We start from the raw sequence: 19,458 nt of genomic DNA, 5'->3' as shown, positions 1-19,458 counted from the left end.
ATCACTCTCTTCTAAGAAAAATAGACTGGACAGGTGAATGCATGCATGCATGTGTTTAGAGTTGCTTCTCAGAAGACAAAGAGGTGATAGCAACTATTAAAATATAAATGAATGAATGAATGAATTGAAGGTCTAGCTTGGGCTGGTTAACATTTTTGCCTTAGTAGAGGTTCCGTCTCAACAGCTCCAGGAGGGAAACCCATATCTCTGGGGGGAAAAAAAAAAAAATCCCTTCCTTGATATTATGCTAACAATTGCTATCCCCCTAATTGCTGGTGAAGGTAGAAAAAAGAAAAAAAAAATCATAGCATTGCCCATTGACAAAACAGGACACTGAAAATAAAATGAAATTGTCTTTTCCCTTATCCCACATTTTTGGGATTAAAGCCAGAATAGGATAGGAAATCCAGTAATATTTCCAACATTGATACCCCATCTTTAAAAAGACGCTGTCTTTCAAATGAAACTAGCAGGCAAGCAAACACCTAAATAATCGAAAATTACCAAAGAACAACAACAAAACAAGAAAACTTAAAGATTTTTACTTTCTATTCTTATTCCCTCTTCCTGTAACTGTGACATCTCTTGCATTGCTCAGTTGCCTGTGTGTCAAAATAACTTGTGGACATTGGAAACTATTTGAAAATGTATTGTGTGGAATGTAATAAAATGATGATATTTTTATACAAACATCTGGGCTTTTTTTTCACTTTTGCCTCTGAGAACAAAGTTGAAATGTAGGCTTTGAACAAATTGATGTTTCCAAAGTTTGCATATCGCCTTCTGAGCTACAGGGCCTTGCTGTGGGAGGTAGGTGGGTTTTCCTCCTTGAGGCTGAATGCCAGCTTTTTCTTCTTTTATTTTTATTACTGCTTGTTAGGAGTTTTATCCAATTTGAGCAGCTGAGCCAACTTTTATGATTGGTGTGGGATTTTGCAAAAGTTGCTAAGTGCTAAATTGCTCAGTGTGATTCCACAAAATTTTTCTTGATGGCAAATCCCTGGAGATTGGACTCTCCTGTCAAGGGGCCGTAGGGGGAATGGGACCAGTGGAGCTGAATCATGTCCTTGGTCCTATGGAGACAGATAGCTTCCTCTGGAGAGGTAGCAGCGACATCATACCCCTTGCCTACCAAATTATTTCTTCCGTGGGGACATTGATCTCCAGTTTATGAGCACTTTCCCAGACAAAATGGGAACTTACCGCATGTTCAAGGCTCCAAAATATTCCAGACTTCATTTTGGAGCAAGTAATGAAGATAATTATATGATGACTATGAACCTGGAACCATCAGGCTGGAACAGTTTGTAAGAGGAACTTTCTATAAAAACTTCAAGAGGGGCTTGGGGAAACTTATGCAGAAAGCCAGATCGTGTTGACATGTATTTTTCTTCGCTTCTCCTTTCTGAGTAGTTAGTGATTAGTTATATAAAATATTTCTATCAGTGGGGGGCTGGGGGAAAAATGTAGGAAATACCACCTCCCAGCTGTTTAATGCTTCTAAATGGTGGTCAAGAAGAAGTTGAAGGATTTTCCACCACCCCCGACTCATGGGGTGTATTAAGAGCATTCCATCAACCCAGGAGCCTTCCTCAGGGGTCGAAGAACCATCCTTAAAGGTCCTAAGGAAAGGGACATGTCCAGAAGACCCTATTTCCAGCAGAGTCCTGCTTTTTCCCCTCGAAACCCAGATTCAGGAAGGAGTTTTTTTTGTTTTTTTTTGTTTTTTTTTTACATGTGTAAACCTGTCCAAGTGGTGCTGAAAGGAAGCAGGCTTTGGTTTTCAGATCTTACAGGAAACCCTTTTCGTACAGATGGCTCAGTATAAATGTTGCTATCTGTCCTCTGCAGGAGAATAGAGTAGAATGCCCAAGCGTTGTTTGTTACTCTAATGACAAAGCATAATTACCCTTTTTGTCTAAATAACCCTTGGGTTTCCTTAAAGCCATTTGTTCCCATTAGTAAAGGAGAAACGGAAAGCATCTCAAAAGTACTTATTTCAGGCAAAGACCCAGGCTCAGTCAACATTTTCCTGAGCTCCAGGACCAAATTTGCCAGACTAAATTAAACTAGCCATCCCTTACGCTTCATTAGGATTACCATTTTTGGAACCACCTTTGAGCATCTCATCGTTGCTCCTCCTGCTTTGGTTCTAGTCCCAAGGCTTATTCTAGAAGTATTCTGTCTTCCCCAAAAGGACAGAAGACTGTTAGGTCGAATCTTAGGCGTCGAACACACAGCACTGTTAATCAGTGTGGCATTTCAGACCGAGCTCAAGCATAAATGTTACAGAAATTGTGTTTCCATGGATCATAAATACCAGATGTCAAGGCCCAGTATGTCTTTCTCTGGCTCCTACCTGGCCCTTTATGATGGTTTAAGTGTGTGTTCTCACTGTTGAAGCAAGACACCATCCCCCTCCCCAGCCCAGATCACCCAAGCCCAGCCAGTCTGCAGCGGCACTGCGTTCATTTTCCTCACCACTGTTCACTTACTTTGCAATTGCTTTGCACAAACACTGTGGCCTTTCCGTAATCTTTGATGAAAAGAGCTTCGTTTTTAAGTTTCGATTTGTCTGCGTCGTGGGCTACCCATCTGAGCCAAACTGCGGATCTGTAGGTGCAGCTTATTTTCTCTCTTTAATTGTGCACATTGCTGGGGCTCTCACAGCTGTAATTTGCCTTTCATCCACTTCAGTGATGGCCCAAAGAAAACACAAAACAAATCCAGCCAGAGCAGAAGGAGGGGAGAGGGGGACGTCAGCTGATGGTCTTACAGTCGGCAGGGGAAAGAATCGCCTTACATAAATAAATTAAAAGCTAAGAATAGTGTAGGATTTAATTAAGCCTGACATAGATCAGGTGCACTGAAGTATGTCTAGAGGTGAGATCTAATCAGAAACCCACACCCTTAGAAGGCGTCAGGCCACATGCCTCAGCCAGAGTACCCTTGCGCTATGTGGGGGAGTTCCGTCTGGCCTCAGACCTAAGCACTGAAGAGATATGAAATTTCCAAAAAAATAAAACCCCTTTTAGCAGAGTATGGCACCATGGAGAATCTAGGTGCTTCCAGGTAACCAGCAGAAACCATTCTTGCCCATAGCCCAGTGGGCAGAAGACCCAGAATCATTCTACTCTCTTCTGGGTAAAGTAATTGTTCTTGGGTTTTGCTGTCACTGACCTCCAAGAGCCAAAAAAAAACTAAAGGCCCATGGGCATTGGACCAAGAAATAGGAAAGGCGGTTTGAAAAATCAGCAATGGACATTCTAGTAGCAGTCTGGGTGTTGAGTAGGGAAACATCTTGTTTTGGAGGCTTACGACCAGAGTGGTTATTGATCCTGAAAGAAGTTGCTGGGGAAATTTTAGGATAATAACTGCCTGGGTTTCTCACTCTCTCTTTAACTTACAAGTTATACACAACTACATCCTGGAAACATGCAAATAACACGGAAGAAGCAGAAGTCCATTTCATTGCTAACCAGTCTCAATCTCTTCTCCAAAGAGAGTAATCACGAGAAACAGTTTGAGGTGTCTCTTTCCAGGCTTTGATTTATACCACGACAAACGTGTATATTTGTGTCCAGTTAGTGTGGTTTGGTTGGATCGTGGTTTGGTTTTGTTCTGCATAAATGATTTCACAGCATTTCCTTTGTTGGACAACCTTCTTCCTTTTCCTTTAACAAAATCTTGACAATACTTCAGTCCACACCTCCAGACTCACCCCATCCTTTTTAGCTCTTGCATAGCATCCCATATTGTGTTGACGTACCATAGTTTATTAACTGCTCCCTTACCTGTGGGCATTTGGGTTGTGTCTAGTTCACTTTTTTCCCTGTTATAAACAATACCATGATGAACATTTTTGAGGTTGCCTCTTTGTGCACGTTTCTCTCCGACAGAATTTCTGGGTCAAACAGTGTGCCCAGTTTCATTTTAAGGGATGCTGCAAATGGCTGAGGCTTACCTTTCACAGTGCATCTGTCCCCATGTGCAGGATAGTGGATCTCTAGTGGACATCCTGGGTTCTGTCCCCTGCCACATCTGCACAGGCCATGTGATCTCTGTGACTATCTCTCTTCCCTAAAGTGGGTGGAGTGCTTGCCAGAGAAGACTTTAGATAGTTTTAACTGCAGGGAATTGTAGTTGTGGGGACTTTTTTCAAAAACTGTCCATTGCTGGAGGATGTGGGCCTGGCGGTACATGACAGCTCACTGGAGCTGTGGCCGCCGTGGCACAGGAGTTAATTCCGTGCCTGGCTTCTGTAGGCAGAGCCCTGTTCTCCATGATTAATGAGTTCTACTTGGTTTCTTCAAAGAGGGACTGTGCTGTGCCTTGCTCTTATTTATTTATGTTTTCTACTAAAAAATTCATGTAAAAAAACATCCTTTAAGGTCAGTGCACCGTATTGTGCTGCAGACTAAAATATTCCAGCAGCCACAAGCAGGCCCACAAGCCGACAGAAAGTCTCCAATCCTTGTGGCCTTAGGACCGAGGCCCCCACACTGGGCCTGAGCGGAGCAGGCTCTCCGGGCCAAAAGGTGGTGTCCAGCTTTCTTCCAAGGAGGTTCGGGGCTGATGTGACCCAAGGAAAGTCACCAGGGGGAGTGAGGTGGTTTTCTAGTGGGAGGTTTATATGTGCATGCCAAGCTGCTGGCCCCAAATGGCTCCAGCAAGGAGTGGCAAGTGGAAGAGAAGCCAAGGGGCCTGATTATTCAAAACACCGTTTCTTCCAAGAGCGTCACCCTGATTTCTACTATGTGCTAAGACAAAGGGTTTAAATAATGGGACTTTGACTCTGAGCATAATGGACAGTGTCTACTGCCATATATGGGTTTTATGGGCTTTTTCTCTGACCTGCCAAAAAATCCAGGACTTCTGCCTCTTGGGCATGGGGTTCAAGTAGATAACTCGGGGTGGCTCAAGAAAGAGAGCAGCATGAGCGCGAGGTATGGATGAGCTAGAGATATGTCACTGCAAACACGCGTACGCACACACACATGCATACACGCCTTGTTTTGTCTTCTAATTGTGCAAAATTGAACTCTTTAAAGATCATTAACTAACATACCCCCTAAGCAAGGGCTCCGATCCAGAACTGGAATGATAGTATACCATGTCTTGGCTTTCAGCAATCGCGCTTTCTTTGTCAGGTAGCGGGACTCATTAACACGACGCCTGGACTGGAGTTCTCTGACTTGCTAGAGGGCAGCCAGCTCCAGTGATGATGGGAGTACAGAGAAAGCTTTGAGCCAGAGGGGGCCTTGACCAAAGTCCTATTCTCAGCCAGCCACCCCCCGTTATTGAGGCTGCATTTCAGCAGACTGTTAAAGAACCATTTTGTCCCTTTGTGTTTCCTAACTGCCACCCAGGGCCTGGGAGAGGGGGTATGAGGACCTCAGGGGCCCGTGTGGACTCCCCGTTGCTCTGCGTAGGCAGTTCTGACAGTGGGCACTGAGATGCGGAGAGCAGCATTAGGACCTAGACAGGGGCTGACGTGGGTTGTAAAAGCAGCCCCCCCACCAGGGAACCTCATCAGCCTCGGCCAACTGTAGACCAAGCAGGTGAGCTCAGGAACAGTGTTCATGGGAAGTCCAGGCCCACCACACTGCCATGGCCGTCTGGCTTTGCAAAGCCTCATAAGGCCACCATCCCCTCCTCTTTCCCCAAGCAGGACCTGTCTCCGCCCATCTGTCTTTGTGCCAGATATTGCTAGTCTTCAACCTCCAACCTCCCCTTTCTGCATCATCCCCCTCTCCTGGGCGCCCCCCTCCTACTCTCCTCTGTCACTGTCACACCATCACCAAACCCTTTCTCAGAAAAGCGTGGGGCAGATTCCCTCAAAACTCAATTGGTTACTTTCCTCCAAGGAGTTGCATTCTTACTGGAGACCAAATTATTCTCTTATGTGATAATTACAGTCCTTGGTCACCAGCAGGCTTCTGGGGGAAATCACCCCCGAATGGGTAGAGAGAGGTACCTTTATGGAGCCCCTAACATCTCACAGAGTTGTCGATTCTTATGTTCTGAAGAAGAGCCCAGCTTTTAAGTATAGCAAACTCCCTTGGTGAGATGCATAGGGTGTTTTCTTCAGGGACTTATGAAATATGAGGGGAAGATTTAAGAAGACATCTTTGATCACATGGGGAGCGAACGCAGTTTTGTTTCTTCGACTCCATCCTTTCACTCACCCAGGTCATAGGGAACTATGACACCTGAGTGCTCTTCCCAGTATGCACCCTTCCTGAGCGTCAGGATTGGAGGAGAGGAGAAATGTTAAAGCCCACCGGGGGAGCTCTCTGAAATGCGAAAATGTAAGACTTTTATCTCAGGAAAAAATAAGATTGGGGAGGGACACCTCTACCCTGAAATTTTATAGTTTCCTCACCTTCCTGCTCTAAGAAGGTAGCCAACAAAAGAAGAGCCTATTTCTTGTTGACATGTCTACCTATAGTCATGAAGAATGTCTCTGATTTTTCCAAGACTTACGGTGGAGGACAGATTCCAGAATTTTCCTCCATCACCGTAGCTGGGTTTTTCCAGCCTGCACAATTGTGAATCCCATCTTTACAGCGAAATATTTCTCTGGCTGCATTTTTCTTATTTTCACACCATCGTTGGGGCTCAGTGGAGCCCTTCTGGCCTCAGCTGCTCATCCGCCTCCACACTTGAAAATATTATTAGGTCATTTCACAGCCTTCTCATTTGCAGTTGGTATTTCCAGGGCTTTTTAGTGTTTTCTCCTAGTTATTCAACTAAAAATAATAAAAAATAATGGCTAAATTCAAGTTCAGACTCCAGATATCTCAAACCAAGGCCCCCATGTTTTCCAGACTGAAACCGTTTGAAAACTCCAAAATCTATTTTTTCCATGACTTTGCATATATTTGGCTGTCAGCCCGAGAGAAAAAACCCATGATAAAGGATCTTCTGGTGGTGTTTCTAAACTGAAGCCAAACCCGGCAAGGGACAAATGGCTCTCGAGTACCCTGACTCCCTAATGGAGGAGCTTTGGCAAAGTTTTCATCAACATCTGAACTCTTGGCTCCTTGTAGCAACTGGGGATGAACAAACTGAATTAGGGAAATTAAGTGTGGTGGGGCGGGGGGAGCTTCAGCCAATACTAAGTGTTAAACTGAATTAAACTCTTCGAAAGGCCAAGAAATAGCTCCTAGTCCTTCATTATTTCTCATTTATTTCAGTCTCGGTGTTATATCTCCTGCTGGGATCAAAACAAAATGGCTGAGAAAATTTTCTGAAGACTACTCCCATCTGAACAGTCCAGTGATTTAGCTGGCTCAGGGGTTTCAAGAACTTGGAATCAAATTCAGCAAGGGTTCTAAGTAGCCAAGAGCTTATCCCACATAAATCACAGCCCCAAACAAGGTGTCGAAAATGTGGCTTACTCAATTCACCACTGATTTGTTCAATGACTTACTGCATTTTTCGACCCTCCTTCCTCAATTTCTTCCTCTTTAGAGGCGATGACACCTGTACCTGTGAAAATGAATGATTTTGATGATCCCCTTTGTGTAAGAGACTCTTCAATCCTTGCTTTAAAGGCTAGTTGCAGTTTGGTGGGTTAAGTGGCCATGTTATCAGCTGGTTTTATCAGTTAAGGTGGAGGCTTAACACTTGGGGCATAATTTACCCCCTTACTTCCTTGATTGCCAGTTAGCAGGGCTGGTTTCTAAGGCAAATGAGCAAGTATCGAAAACAGGGGACCTTGTGGTTTCCCCTTTACCTGTCCTTTTCGTGGTCTTCTCTTTCCACACACACACCTTAAGATGGCTGCCTTCAGGGAGCAACGACCCAGGAGAAGACAGACCTGGGGGGAAGACTGAGGCAATGAGTAGTGTGGGGCCCTTTTCTGTGGGAGTCACCTTGTCTGCCTCAACCAGCAGCTTCTTGAGAGAGTCCTCATCTGAAAGGCCCTCTGACCTTTCTCATTTTCTTCCCATAAGACACAGAATTCTTGAGCAGGCAAGAACGCCAGTGGTTACTTGACAGAAGAGCAAACTGAGACCCAGGGGGTTTCACCCAGGCTCTCACACCCGGGGTGGATCGCCAAACTCAGACAAGAAGCAGGCAGCCTGTTCCCAGTGTAGTGCTCCTCCATAGCCCATGCTGCTTCCCCTCAGATACACAGCAACCAGGCCTCCACCGCTCGGAGTTGGCATGGAAGGAACTCTTCATAGACAAGTATGTTAGTTATCCTGAAATGATCTACATTCAAGTGACCCAGGAATGGGCTGCCCTAAATAATTTATCTAAAAATAACCAGTGGTTTGGGGCAGGCTTCTCACTCCCCGAGCAATCTTTCGAAGCTCCTTTTACGATGCAGAAAGTAAACAGAACAACGTCAATGCCAATACACTCGCAGAAGACCACAGCCTAGCAGAAGTTGGGAAAGTGAAGGTGGAAAGTTTTCTATGAGTACCTGCAGAAAAGCAGTCTAACTCCAAAGAATCTTCATGTAAGAGGGGGAAAAAAAAATGGAAGAAAATGAGGGAGAGCGGAAGATAAAGCATGTGTGCATGTGTGCATGCGTATACAAGGCGGGGAAGGAGAGGTTGGGAAGGAAAGTCTGAGAGAGGGCATTCCTGTTTGCGGCCTGAAGCACGCTCAGTGGGGAATTTCCCGGCGGCAGGTTGGAGTGCTGGGGGTGTTTCCCCTGCATAGCATGTGTGGTCTGACCAGGCAGCGTTCCAGACCCTGCAGGGAAAAACACATCTCCTTAGAGTAGGTTTGTAGGTTTGGTTTGTGACCGGGTATGGCCTTTCAACTTTTTGTGCCATAGTGTTGCAATTTACTGACAAGGACACTTGACAGTCTGTGACTCTTCTAGTGTGGAGGGAGTTCCTGGAACAGTGAGTGAATGTTTTCATAACTAGCCCCTACAGGCCTCTTGCCCTGAAAAATCAGGACTAGAGGGGATGGGTAAGAACTTGAATCACTCTTCACTGTGTACCTAACCCACCTCTTGATGGTGCTAAGGGGAGGGGCTCCTGGGGAAACGGGACTTTGCAGCCAAGGCTTCTACCGCAATATGAAAACGACCAGATTTTGTTGAATTGTGTTGTTTGTTTTTTAAGGGGTGGCCACTCTGCTCACTTGATGACTTGAACTCTATGAAAGTCCTTTCCAGTCCTGCATGAGTTCACTTCTTCCTTTGACTCTGCTGGCTCCCAGCAGCTGATCAGGGGGAGGAGCAGAGACCTGACTCTCGCAAAGGGAAATCCAGGTGGAAGATCTGTAGCCAGGCATGGCCATCTCTTTGAATTCCTTAATGGATCAGGTAGAAGTGAATTCAAGCCAACACCAAGGGATCAGTATATGAGTGAAAAGACTCAGGTGCTATGTTTGGAACCATTCCTTTCCGTAGATAAAGGAGCTAGAACTCCCCAACCCCTACCTCACAGCAGCCTCGGTTCCAAAGCATCCTCCTCCCCACTCGCATGTTTCCCTTCCTGGCAGCGGCCCAGCCTCATGTGTCCAGTCCCCACCCTGGACGCCTGCAGCACTTGGAGTCCCCTCTGCAATGCCCCGCTTTCTTTTCTGCTGTTATGGCATGGACGGGTCTTTGCTTCCCAACCATGCTGAAGGGCCTTGATTGTAGACATCTGGTCCCATACATCTCCATTTTTCAAAGTCCTCAGTGTGGTTCCTGGGCACCTTGTAAATCCCCTTTATAAGTGATGGTTGGTTAATTGGTTGGTTAATGAAGACGGCCCTTGGAAGAACAAGGTAAATCAGCCTTCCCCCCTCTGAGTAACGCCTGTCACGGAAACCATGAGCCTCAAATTTCAAATCAGATTTTCGCATTCATGAGAAGTCCTCCTGAGTTCCCATCAAAGTGGTGAGCCAGCGATGCAGGCAAACAGCCAGAGAGTGTATATCCAGTCAACTAGGATCCGTTACTAGCCTGTTAGAAGAGGGTCGTGTTGATATGGTGGTAATTGCAGTGTCCTGTCTATATCCAAAGAACTCACTGGGTGGGGGTGGGAGGCCTCCTCTGGCCCTAACACAGTACTGAGAGTCAGAATTCAGGCTTTGGAGTCAAACTGGCCTGAGACTGAATCTACACAGGGTCCCAGAGGAAATCGGGTCATGGGAGCACAAAGGTTGAAAGTGGAAGTTGTGTGGGTGGTAAGATCCGTTCCTGATCTGTGTTATCCTATAGGTGTGGCCCATTCCACTCTCCCTCATCCATCTCCCACTCACAGACACACACACCCACCGAACCAGAGTCCTAAGAGGTCCTCTCCAAGTTTGTCCTTTACAAAAAGAACAATTCAATTCAATTCCGAGTCCCTGGTCCCTACATGCTTTTGCTGTCTTTTGCTATCAGGGCGGTGCTGCCTCCCCTTTGTGTCTTGAGCTCACCATTTCTCCCTCCTCTCTACCCTTGCCTTTTCTAGCTAGAACTACAGGGACCTGGCGGGAGAGCCACACTCCTTTCCTGCCAACATCCTGAGGAAACAGGCTCAGGTTTACCTATTGGGTTTAACAGAAAAGGAAAGTGGCCCGTGAAGGGCAAAGGGCCTTTTAAGAAAAAAAGCTCTTAATCAAACACAGATATCAAGAATATTAGCAAGGGGACTAGAGAAAATTGCTATCAAAGTCAATTGCTTTTTGTACAAATGTTCCCTTTATTTGGGTTTTCCCCAGTGTGCCATTCTTTCTTTAAGGCTTGGTGAACAGATGCGCTTTTGAAAATGTTGATTAACTTATCCTTTTGTCGACCCCTTCCCACTCACCTAAACTCCTGGGAGCAGTGATTATACAAAAAGCCAAGTCAAGCCTCTATAGTGTTCTTCTTCACCTTGAGTAGCCTTTGATTCTCCAGGTGCAGAAATCTCAGCCACATCTGGGCAATCAATTTCAGAGAACCTTAGAAATGGACCAGTTCTTGCGAGGTCATCTCATCCAGTCCTCTATCTCCAGAGACAAGAGGCTGTGATCTCCTGGGGCGAAATGTTCTCATACTCATTACCATCCTTTTACCCTTTATCCTTCAAGATCAATGCCACATACACCCCTTTCCAGCCATGATCAATAGTGTCCTAAGAGTTCTTCCCTGAGGGTATGAGATGGAGCAAAATGGCATTCTAGCCTCCAAGAATCTGTCACATCCTTGGCAGAAACCAAATCCCTAAAAGCAAGAACAGGATTTGGCCCAAAAGTCACTGGCAAGAGCCCCACAGTCTTTGTGCTAGGCAGATTCCCATATTCTTATCCAGTGTTCTGCATCTTTTAACCGTGAAGGTGTTAAGGCTTATGAGCAACCCGTCAAAACAATTAATTGTTGGAAATGTGATGGTTTTCGTCCATGTTTGTTTGTTTCATGAGGTTAAAAAAAAATCTCCAGGTTGACTTTCACAAGCTCGGTTTGATCCCTATGACAGACACCACCTGCCTCTTGTTGATTCATATTCACATCTTCATTTCAAGGAAAGAGCCTGCATCGTAGGGGTCTGGAGAATAATGCAGGGGATGGGCATTGAGGTGGGGAAGCTGGCGTGACCTGCAGGTGCCAGTTGCTGTGCTATAAACATGCCAGAAACAGGCTGGATTTATGGCAAATCAGTGCCACATGGCATTGATCCTTTCAAGTGGGGTCTTGGCAAGTTGTTTTGTTGCATCCCTTGCTGGCAACCAGGGGGATCAGAATGTGCTTTAGCACTTTGGTCAGGAATGAGGAAGACTTCTATCTAACATGATTAAAAACACGGCCTCCAGGAAAAGACTGAATTTCGAGCATGGCAGTGATAGATCAATCCTCAGTTCAGGTCATGGTCAAGTAGATCTTCTCTGAGATGTGCTGATGAGGGAAAAGTTCAGGCTGGTCTGAAGTTTGTTCTTTTTTTTTTTTTTTTCCTCTTGTTTGATAGTTTTAGCTGTCTGGAATTTGGGCTTGGCTTAAACCTGGATTTTTAGGTATCAATTTATAGTGCTGACCTCAAGGTTGTTCACCTGACTTGGGGTTCAGTAAAACTCCTAAAGGGCCCATATGCTTGCTGGTGCCATCCTGAGCTGATGGCCAGGGCAGGCATAACTAACTTATGAGAAAGAAAGAAATGATAAATCACCACGTCTTGATTCTCTTCTTTGATGTTTTACCGTTTTAAACAGGTAATTTTCATTGGCTCTGATTTCTGTAAGATGGACAGCATAGTGAATAGAGAGACTGTCTTTCCCACCTCCCCCAAAAAATTATCATAAAAAGAGAAAAGACAGCGATAACCCTGGAGAAAATTCACAGTAAATTAACTTAGCTCTATTCAAGCCTGGGCTAGTCAGATTGGATGCCCGTGTTTGACCTATTCTAAGCCATAAAGAAACCCAGTAGGAAAGGTAGACTGAGGAGGAAAGATGAGAGAGATTAGCACAGATACGTGGAGGTGGTCAGGCGTCATGACATTCTTTTCAGTTCTACTTCTACATTAAAACATAAGATGATGAAATGTGACTTTGTTAAATTACCATACATTTATTTGAAATCCAGAGGAGATAGACCCTCCTAGTATATGTCTAGTTAGATGCATGCATATGAGGAGGGTCAGTTATACTATATAAACATCACAGTAATAGCAACTGATGATGGGCATGCCAACCAGGTTGCCTTGGATAAATGCAAACCTATACTGGCAATGAACTACAGTCATTACAACAACACAAGTGAGGATTTTCTTGGCGCTAAAGACCTTTTTTGTTTCTTTTCTTCTGGTTGCTATTAGAAACAAAGACAAATCATTTGAAGGGGAAAGAATCCAGTAATGTACACACTAAATGATCTAGAAGTAGATGTGATTCTTCAGCTGCCTACTGTACCAGGGAGTCACTCTGAGGAAGGTTGCATCTCTGCCTGTTAGCCATGGCGATAGAACTCGTTATAACTTGATTTGTTTTCTTTTTCTTTATAGTGGACATTCCAGAAATACATGGGAGAGAAGGCTATGAAGATGAAATTGATGGTGAGTATTGGTATGATTTAGCAGATAATCATGAAATTCAAGTTTGGTTATAAAGACGTCAACAAAAGTAATGCCTGGAGTATTGGAAGGCCAGAATTTAGAACTACCAGTCAGAAATGTAAGTGAAAAGAATCCAGAGAGGAATGACGAAACCACCAATTGCTTTGTCAAGGTCCGATTTAGAAATTTAGAAAGTTTATTGAGTTCCTTCTGCCTAATCTGAAACAGGTCCCCTACGTAAGGCAACTTTTGACATTGATGGACTTAAAATCTGGATAAACCCTTTAGAAGTAAAAGCCAGGTTCCTCTATATGTGTTGCTGCTTGAACCCATTCACCTCTTCCTGAAAAAGGACTTGAGAAAATGAGTATAAATGTGAATATTCTCCTAGGCTTTCTGTGGTTTCCTGTTCCCTGACTTGAGGGGAGCCTTTCTCACACTATCCAAGACTCCAAGTTGGGGCCCACTGCAAGATTTAGGTTTCCGTTCTACAATGCCCATCTTGTATTTTCATGCTTATTAGAAGCTCTATTCTCCCCCTTCAAATACACATACTTCAGGGGGCTGAAGCAAGAGCCTTGACTGGAGGGCCACCGAGCAAACATGTAGATATAATTTCTCCCCTTGACTCAGGGCAGCACGGGTCTCTCTGGACTCCTCCGAGTGCCAGAACTGATGTCCAAGAGAATCACCAAGGTTTCCCTCAAAGAACAACTTTAGACCAAGATTGATGCATTTAAGAAGAGCAGTTTATAGAACAGCTGCTTTTAACCTGACCTTAATCAAACACTTCAAGTACAGTTATAGCAACAGAGTGACTAACCCAAACAGCACCTTGTTAACTCAATGCAGACTCTCCTGCAAACCCCCATCTAGCACTCCTTTTATGGGCAAAGCTGGGGAACTGGCCTCCAAGGAGAGGCTGCTGTAGGTCAAGCAGCTGAAGCTCTATGATGCACACAGAGAGCAGGGTGTGAGGATGCAGAAAGCCTGAGTCCTATTCCTAGTTTCACTGCTTGCTAATTCCGGGACCTTGAGGGAGTTACTACCTAGCCACCTAATTTCTTTTAAGAAAAACCTGAGTTTCTTCATCTATTAAAAAAAAATTATAATAGCACCCTGCCTTCTTCATGGGATTATTAGGAAATCCCACAAAATGAGCTGTGGATGTGGTCATGCGTTGGCCACACTATGGAAACCTGAGTATATTAGTCTGCTAGGGCTGCCATAACAAAGTACCACAAACGGGGCGTCGTAAACAACAGAAATGTATTTTCTCACCTTTCTGGGGGCTAGAAGTCCCCGATCAAGGTGTCAGCAGGGTTGGTTCCTTCTGAGGACCATGAGGGTTATAGATGGTTATCTCCATGTTTTCAAGGCAATCTCCCATCTGTGTCTGTCTCCAAATTTCCCCTTTTAATATGGACACCATCCATATTGGATTAGGGTCCACCCTAATGAGCTCACATTAAGTTGATTATTTCTATAAAGACCTATCTCCAAATAAGGTCACATTCTGAGGTCCTAGGGGTTAGAACTGCAACATATGAGCCTTGGGGGTTGTAATTCAACCCATAACAGTTAGGTAAGATGTATGTCAAGTGAGGTGTGGTGGCTCAGAAAAAAGTCTGCAGCTCAGACGGCCAGGGATGCTACATTGGGAAACGTGTCATGTAAAAAATAGTCTCAGCCTGTCCTTTGGTTTAACTTGAAGCAAATGGAAGTGGGGGGTGAGGGGGCAAAGAAAGAAGCGTGCCCGGAACACAGGACCACCCCAGCGCTCCAAAGGCACCCCGAAGCTTCTGTCAAAATCCGAACTTCCCTAGTAGGAGTTAAATTATTTAAATAGCAAATACTTAGACCATACTAGGTATGTGCTGGACACCAAGAACTTTACAAATATTAATTCATTTAATTCTCCTAGCAACCCAGTGAGGCATACATAAGAGTACCCCCAGTTTATAGAGGAGGCAAAGGGGGTTAAATAACATGCCCAAAGTTACACAGCCAGGATGTGATGAGGGTGGGCTTTGACGCCAGCCAGCATAGTTCCACAGTCCCCCCCGATTGTCCCCGTGCTCTGGAGACCCTGTCAACCGGGCTGGGGAGGCTCAGTTACTTCACCTTGAAAGGGGCAGCGCCCGCAATCTCTCGTGTGCTTTATGTCACAGATGAGTACGAGGTGGACTGGAGCAACTCTTCTTCCCCGACCTCAGGGTCTGGGGCCCCTTCAGCTGACAAAGAAAAGAGCTGGCTCTACACACTGGATCCCATCCTCATCACCATTATCGCCATGAGCTCCCTGGGCGTCCTCCTGGGGGCCACATGTGCAGGGCTTTTGCTCTACTGTACCTGCTCCTACTCGGGGCTGAGCTCCCGCAGCTGCACCACCCTGGAGAACTACAACTTCGAGCTCTACGACGGCCTCAAGCACAAGGTCAAGATGAACCACCAGAAGTGCTGCTCCGAAGCATGACAGATTGCATCCAAATCACATCTGACGTTTCATTCCAGCAAGAGGGGCTAGTGGAGATTACATTTTTTTTTTTCCTTTGGAAACTGAATGCCATAATCTCAATCAAACCGATCCAGAATACTGAAGGTGTGGACAGAATGGACAGACGAGTCGAGGGAGGCGGGGAGATTGTGGCCGCACAGGAGGCTGGGACCCACCTGGGAGCGGCGCAGCTGAGTCATTGCTGGGACTGAGACGGGAGCTCGTCTCTTTGGGGTCACAGTTCTATTTCGTTTGTGAGTTTGTTATTATTATTATATTTTATTTCATTGGTCTGTGAGCAACTCCAAGAGGCAGAAGAGAAGAATGACTTTTCCAGAATGGAAGCAGAGTAGTGGTCAATGGTACTCTGCTCTCTCGTTCTAATCAACATTTGAAAAGCAAAAGGTCTTTTCAGACTTTTCATCTTTTAGAAAACAAAAACAAAAACAAAAACAAAAAGCCGTCCAACTTATCCTGCCCTCTGATCATCTTATGACTCCCGGGGTTTGCTGTGGTGTAGGTCCTTCCAGCCAATCCTACAAGCTGCCGTTTCCAGTCCTAGCATTTAAGTAGGATGTTGTTGCCTTTAACTTTTTTTATCCAGGGGAAAATTGCCATTTTAGGGTCAGCATGAATAGCTCTTTCTTATATGTGATTTAAAACCAGAAAGGAAACTTCACACGTCGAAATCCATAGAAGCACCTCCATGTTGGAAGCGGACAAGCCTTAACGTGCTTCGTGACTAGGAGCCATTCATTAAATCTAGACCCAGAATTTGTGGCTGTGAGGCTACTGCCTGGGGCCTCTGGTGGTGGTTTTGCTTTTTCTTTTGCCTCCTCCTGGTTCTTCTAAAACATATACATACATACACACATACACATGCACACACGCACATTCGTCAGGTGTCTACTCCCCAAGACGTAGCATGGTTGATTATCTTCAGAGATGGAGGGAGGGCACAAAGACAGGCTGTTAGTATGTGTTCTCCACCGGTGAGCTGTAACTGGTGACCACTGGATGAAAAGGGGAACAGTGGAGAGGGAAAAAGAAGTCCAGCTTCTGTGATTGTGTCATGGCAAAGGCTGAGCAGACTCTACAGAGACATTTTGATGAATCAGTCTCTTTGATAGGCTAGTAAACATTAAGTTTTCCTTGGGGTAAGAGCCCTCACCTCAGCATTTCAGGAGAGTCAGGTAGGATGTTTGTGAGCTGATTTTAACCAGAAGTGTGCAAGTACTATGGACCAAAACACTAACAACACTGCTTCAACCCCCGAGAGATCTATGTTCTTACACACACACACACACACACACACACACACTTCGTGTTTTTTTATTAAGTGCCTTGAAACAATGAAGAAAAACTATTTTCCCTCTATGTAGAAATCAGTGAATATCATACAAGTAAGGCATTCCTTCTTCCCAAACCCCCGTGACTCCACCGCCGGTTCCCCTAGCTCACCGCTGATCCTATTAACGGATTGAGCCCTGCTGCCTGAGAGGTAGGCATAGCCCTAGATGACTCTCAACTACTCCAGGACGGGAGGCATCAAACTGTGTGAAGGATAAGATTGTCCGCGTCAGGATCCAAATCTTGATATTGTAGTAATGCCTAAAGATTGCCTGTGTGCTGGAAATACATTTGAAACCCAACCAGTATGCCCAGCCCATTGCTTATCAGTGGTAAACTGCCAGACCATTTTTGCTGCTATGGTCACCCACAGTTTCATTTGTCTCCTACCCAGGTGAAAGGAAAAGGGTGAATGGGACTGGCTGGTTCCTTTCAATGTTAACTTATGGAAATGCTCGTTCAAATGGTAATGTCACAGTGTTTTGTATGCAGAGAGGGCGAGTCCAAACCAACAGCTATTTATTCATATGTGTGTGTGTCTTTGCAAGCCTTTGAGTTCTCTGTATCTACTGTGTATGTGAATGGTCATGTGGGACTCCGTGATGTTGTTGTGACTTTGACCTAGGGCCCCGAGTGTAACTGCTGATCTCGGCACTCGTTGGCACAGTGGTAGGTAGAGGTGAAAAGTAAAGCTGTCAAGCCCAAGGGCTTAGCTTTAGGACCCCCCCCCCCGCCCCAAGCTGGGCATGCAGCAGAAGCAAGTTCTTAACGCTTTATCAAAAACAAGTTTTTAATTAGCCCACCCTCCTCTTCGCCTTCCCACGTAGCTCAGTGTTCAGGAAGCTAGCAAGTCCTAGGGATTTCCAGAAGTTGCCTGCAGAAGAAGAGAAGTTCAAAAGCTTACCCTGGGGGTCCTGGCCCTCTCACGCTCTGTGGGTCCTTATACAGTGCCCCCCACCCAGGACCAGCCCTGTCTTCAGTTCACCTCTAAGTTACGCAAAAGCCAACCTGCATCCCCATGACGGTCCTCCATCCATACTCACCATTGGCTGGTTTGAAGCCCTGAGTGGGCCCTGCTACAAAAGCGGGCCACCCAGGGCTATGTGTAGATACCTCACCAACACTGGAGACTGGTCTATTGTAAGACAGAAAGACAGTGGGGCCTGGTTCTAACTCGGCCAGGGGGCACCCTGGTGCATTTGTTGTCTCTATCTGCAGGTAGGCTAGCTGACCTGTCTCCTTGAGTCGTTCCCTTTGGGAAACCCAACTCACAGTATTGATCTTTTTTGCCTTGTATTGAATGACACATTACCTCCACGCTCTCCCGGACTAGGCAGTCAACAGGGCCACAGGCTTGCTTTCTCTCTTCGGTGGGGATGGGGAGTCGACAGGGATGAGGGTCCGAGGAATGAGCATGAATGCAAGAAAACAAGGGGAAAAGTTAAACAGTCACACAGAAGGTTAACTTTTCCAGGGTTTGCAGTTAAAGGTATTCGACCATTCGCTGGCTGAGCCAGATCACGGGAACTTGAGAGCTTTTACTGTGATTCTTCAATGTAAAAAATAAACAACGAGGTCAAACTGTGTTTATATGATTTGTATAAAGCCTTTTTAAGATTGCTATTTAAATAAACATTATACCAAGAGATATTTTCTGCATGTTTTTTGTTGGAGACAAAAAGACTTGGGTTTAGGGTGACCAAGTCATCCCAGTTTGCCCAAGACTTTTTTTTTTTTAAGATTTTATTTATTTATTTGAGAGAGAGAGAATGAGAGATAGAGAACACGAGAGGGAAGAGGGTCAGAGGGAGAAGCAGACTCCCTGCTGAGCAGAGAGCCCAATGCGGGACTCGATCCCGGGACTCCAGGATCATGACCTGAGCCGAAGGCAGTCGCTTAACCAACTGAGCCACCCAGGCACCCCTGGGACAGTGTTTCTTAACCCTTCTTATGGAGTTAGTAGGTGGACTGGCTGGCTGGCTTTTTATAAAATGAAAATATGATGGGGATGGGGGTTGGGCTACCTGGCCAGGTGAGCTACTTTAACTCAAAGACTTGGCTGGTAGATTTCTGAGACTGTCATCCCTGTAAACCCTCTTCCTCCCAAGACATCGCCAATGCCCTGCAACTTTTGACTCTTCGCTGCTTCCTTCCAGTGCAAACATTTGCTTGTCGGTATCTGTGGTGATTCTAAGGTCTGCGGCCGTGCTTCTCAACCTGTGGCCCCTGGACCAGTGGATTAGCATCACCTGGGAACTTGTCAGGTGTAGATTCTTGGGCTCTGCTCCAGATCTACTGAATCAAAAACTCTGGGAGGAGGGCCTGTGTTTTAACGAGCTTTCTAGGGGCTTCTGGTATACTTTCAAGTTTAAAAACCTCTGGTCTAGGAGAAAGGAAAAGTAGTCTGGCCTCCCAAAACCATTAGGGATCTTTTCACCTGTGGGTTTTTGGATTTGAGACAAACTAGACTTTGGCCCGGGAAAGCTAAAGGAGGCCGAGTTCACTTCTAGGTAGTACAAGTTCCCAAGAGAGGAGGAGGGAGAAGCTTTATTATGAACTTCCGACACATACACACATGAATAGGAGTCAACAAACCAAATTTGCCCCCATCTGGGGCTCTGTTCCCCCCAGAAAGGA

General features: G+C 45.5%; 1 protein-coding gene across 3 annotated transcripts in view; it reads left to right on the top strand.

The window, feature by feature from the left end:
- Nucleotides 1-18,469, top strand: part of NRP2 (neuropilin 2) — a 113,754-nt gene extending 95,285 nt beyond the window's left edge. For all 3 annotated transcript variants that reach the window (XM_073879616.1, XM_025892785.2, XM_025892794.2), the window contains 2 exons: nucleotides 12,924-12,974; nucleotides 15,146-18,469. In XM_073879616.1, the coding sequence (XP_073735717.1) occupies nucleotides 12,924-12,974; nucleotides 15,146-15,450 (356 nt within the window). In that variant the 3' untranslated portion in view covers nucleotides 15,451-18,469. The remainder of the gene's footprint in view (nucleotides 1-12,923; nucleotides 12,975-15,145) is intronic.
- The last annotated feature ends 989 nt before the right edge of the window (nucleotides 18,470-19,458 follow it).

This window comes from Callorhinus ursinus, unplaced genomic scaffold, assembly GCF_003265705.2.
Source record: "Callorhinus ursinus isolate GAN/ISIS: 27379988/994484 unplaced genomic scaffold, GSC_fseal_2.0 scaffold2, whole genome shotgun sequence".
In the NCBI taxonomy this organism is placed as follows: domain Eukaryota; kingdom Metazoa; phylum Chordata; class Mammalia; order Carnivora; family Otariidae; genus Callorhinus; species Callorhinus ursinus.
This window is presented reverse-complemented; position numbering and strand designations above follow the sequence as displayed.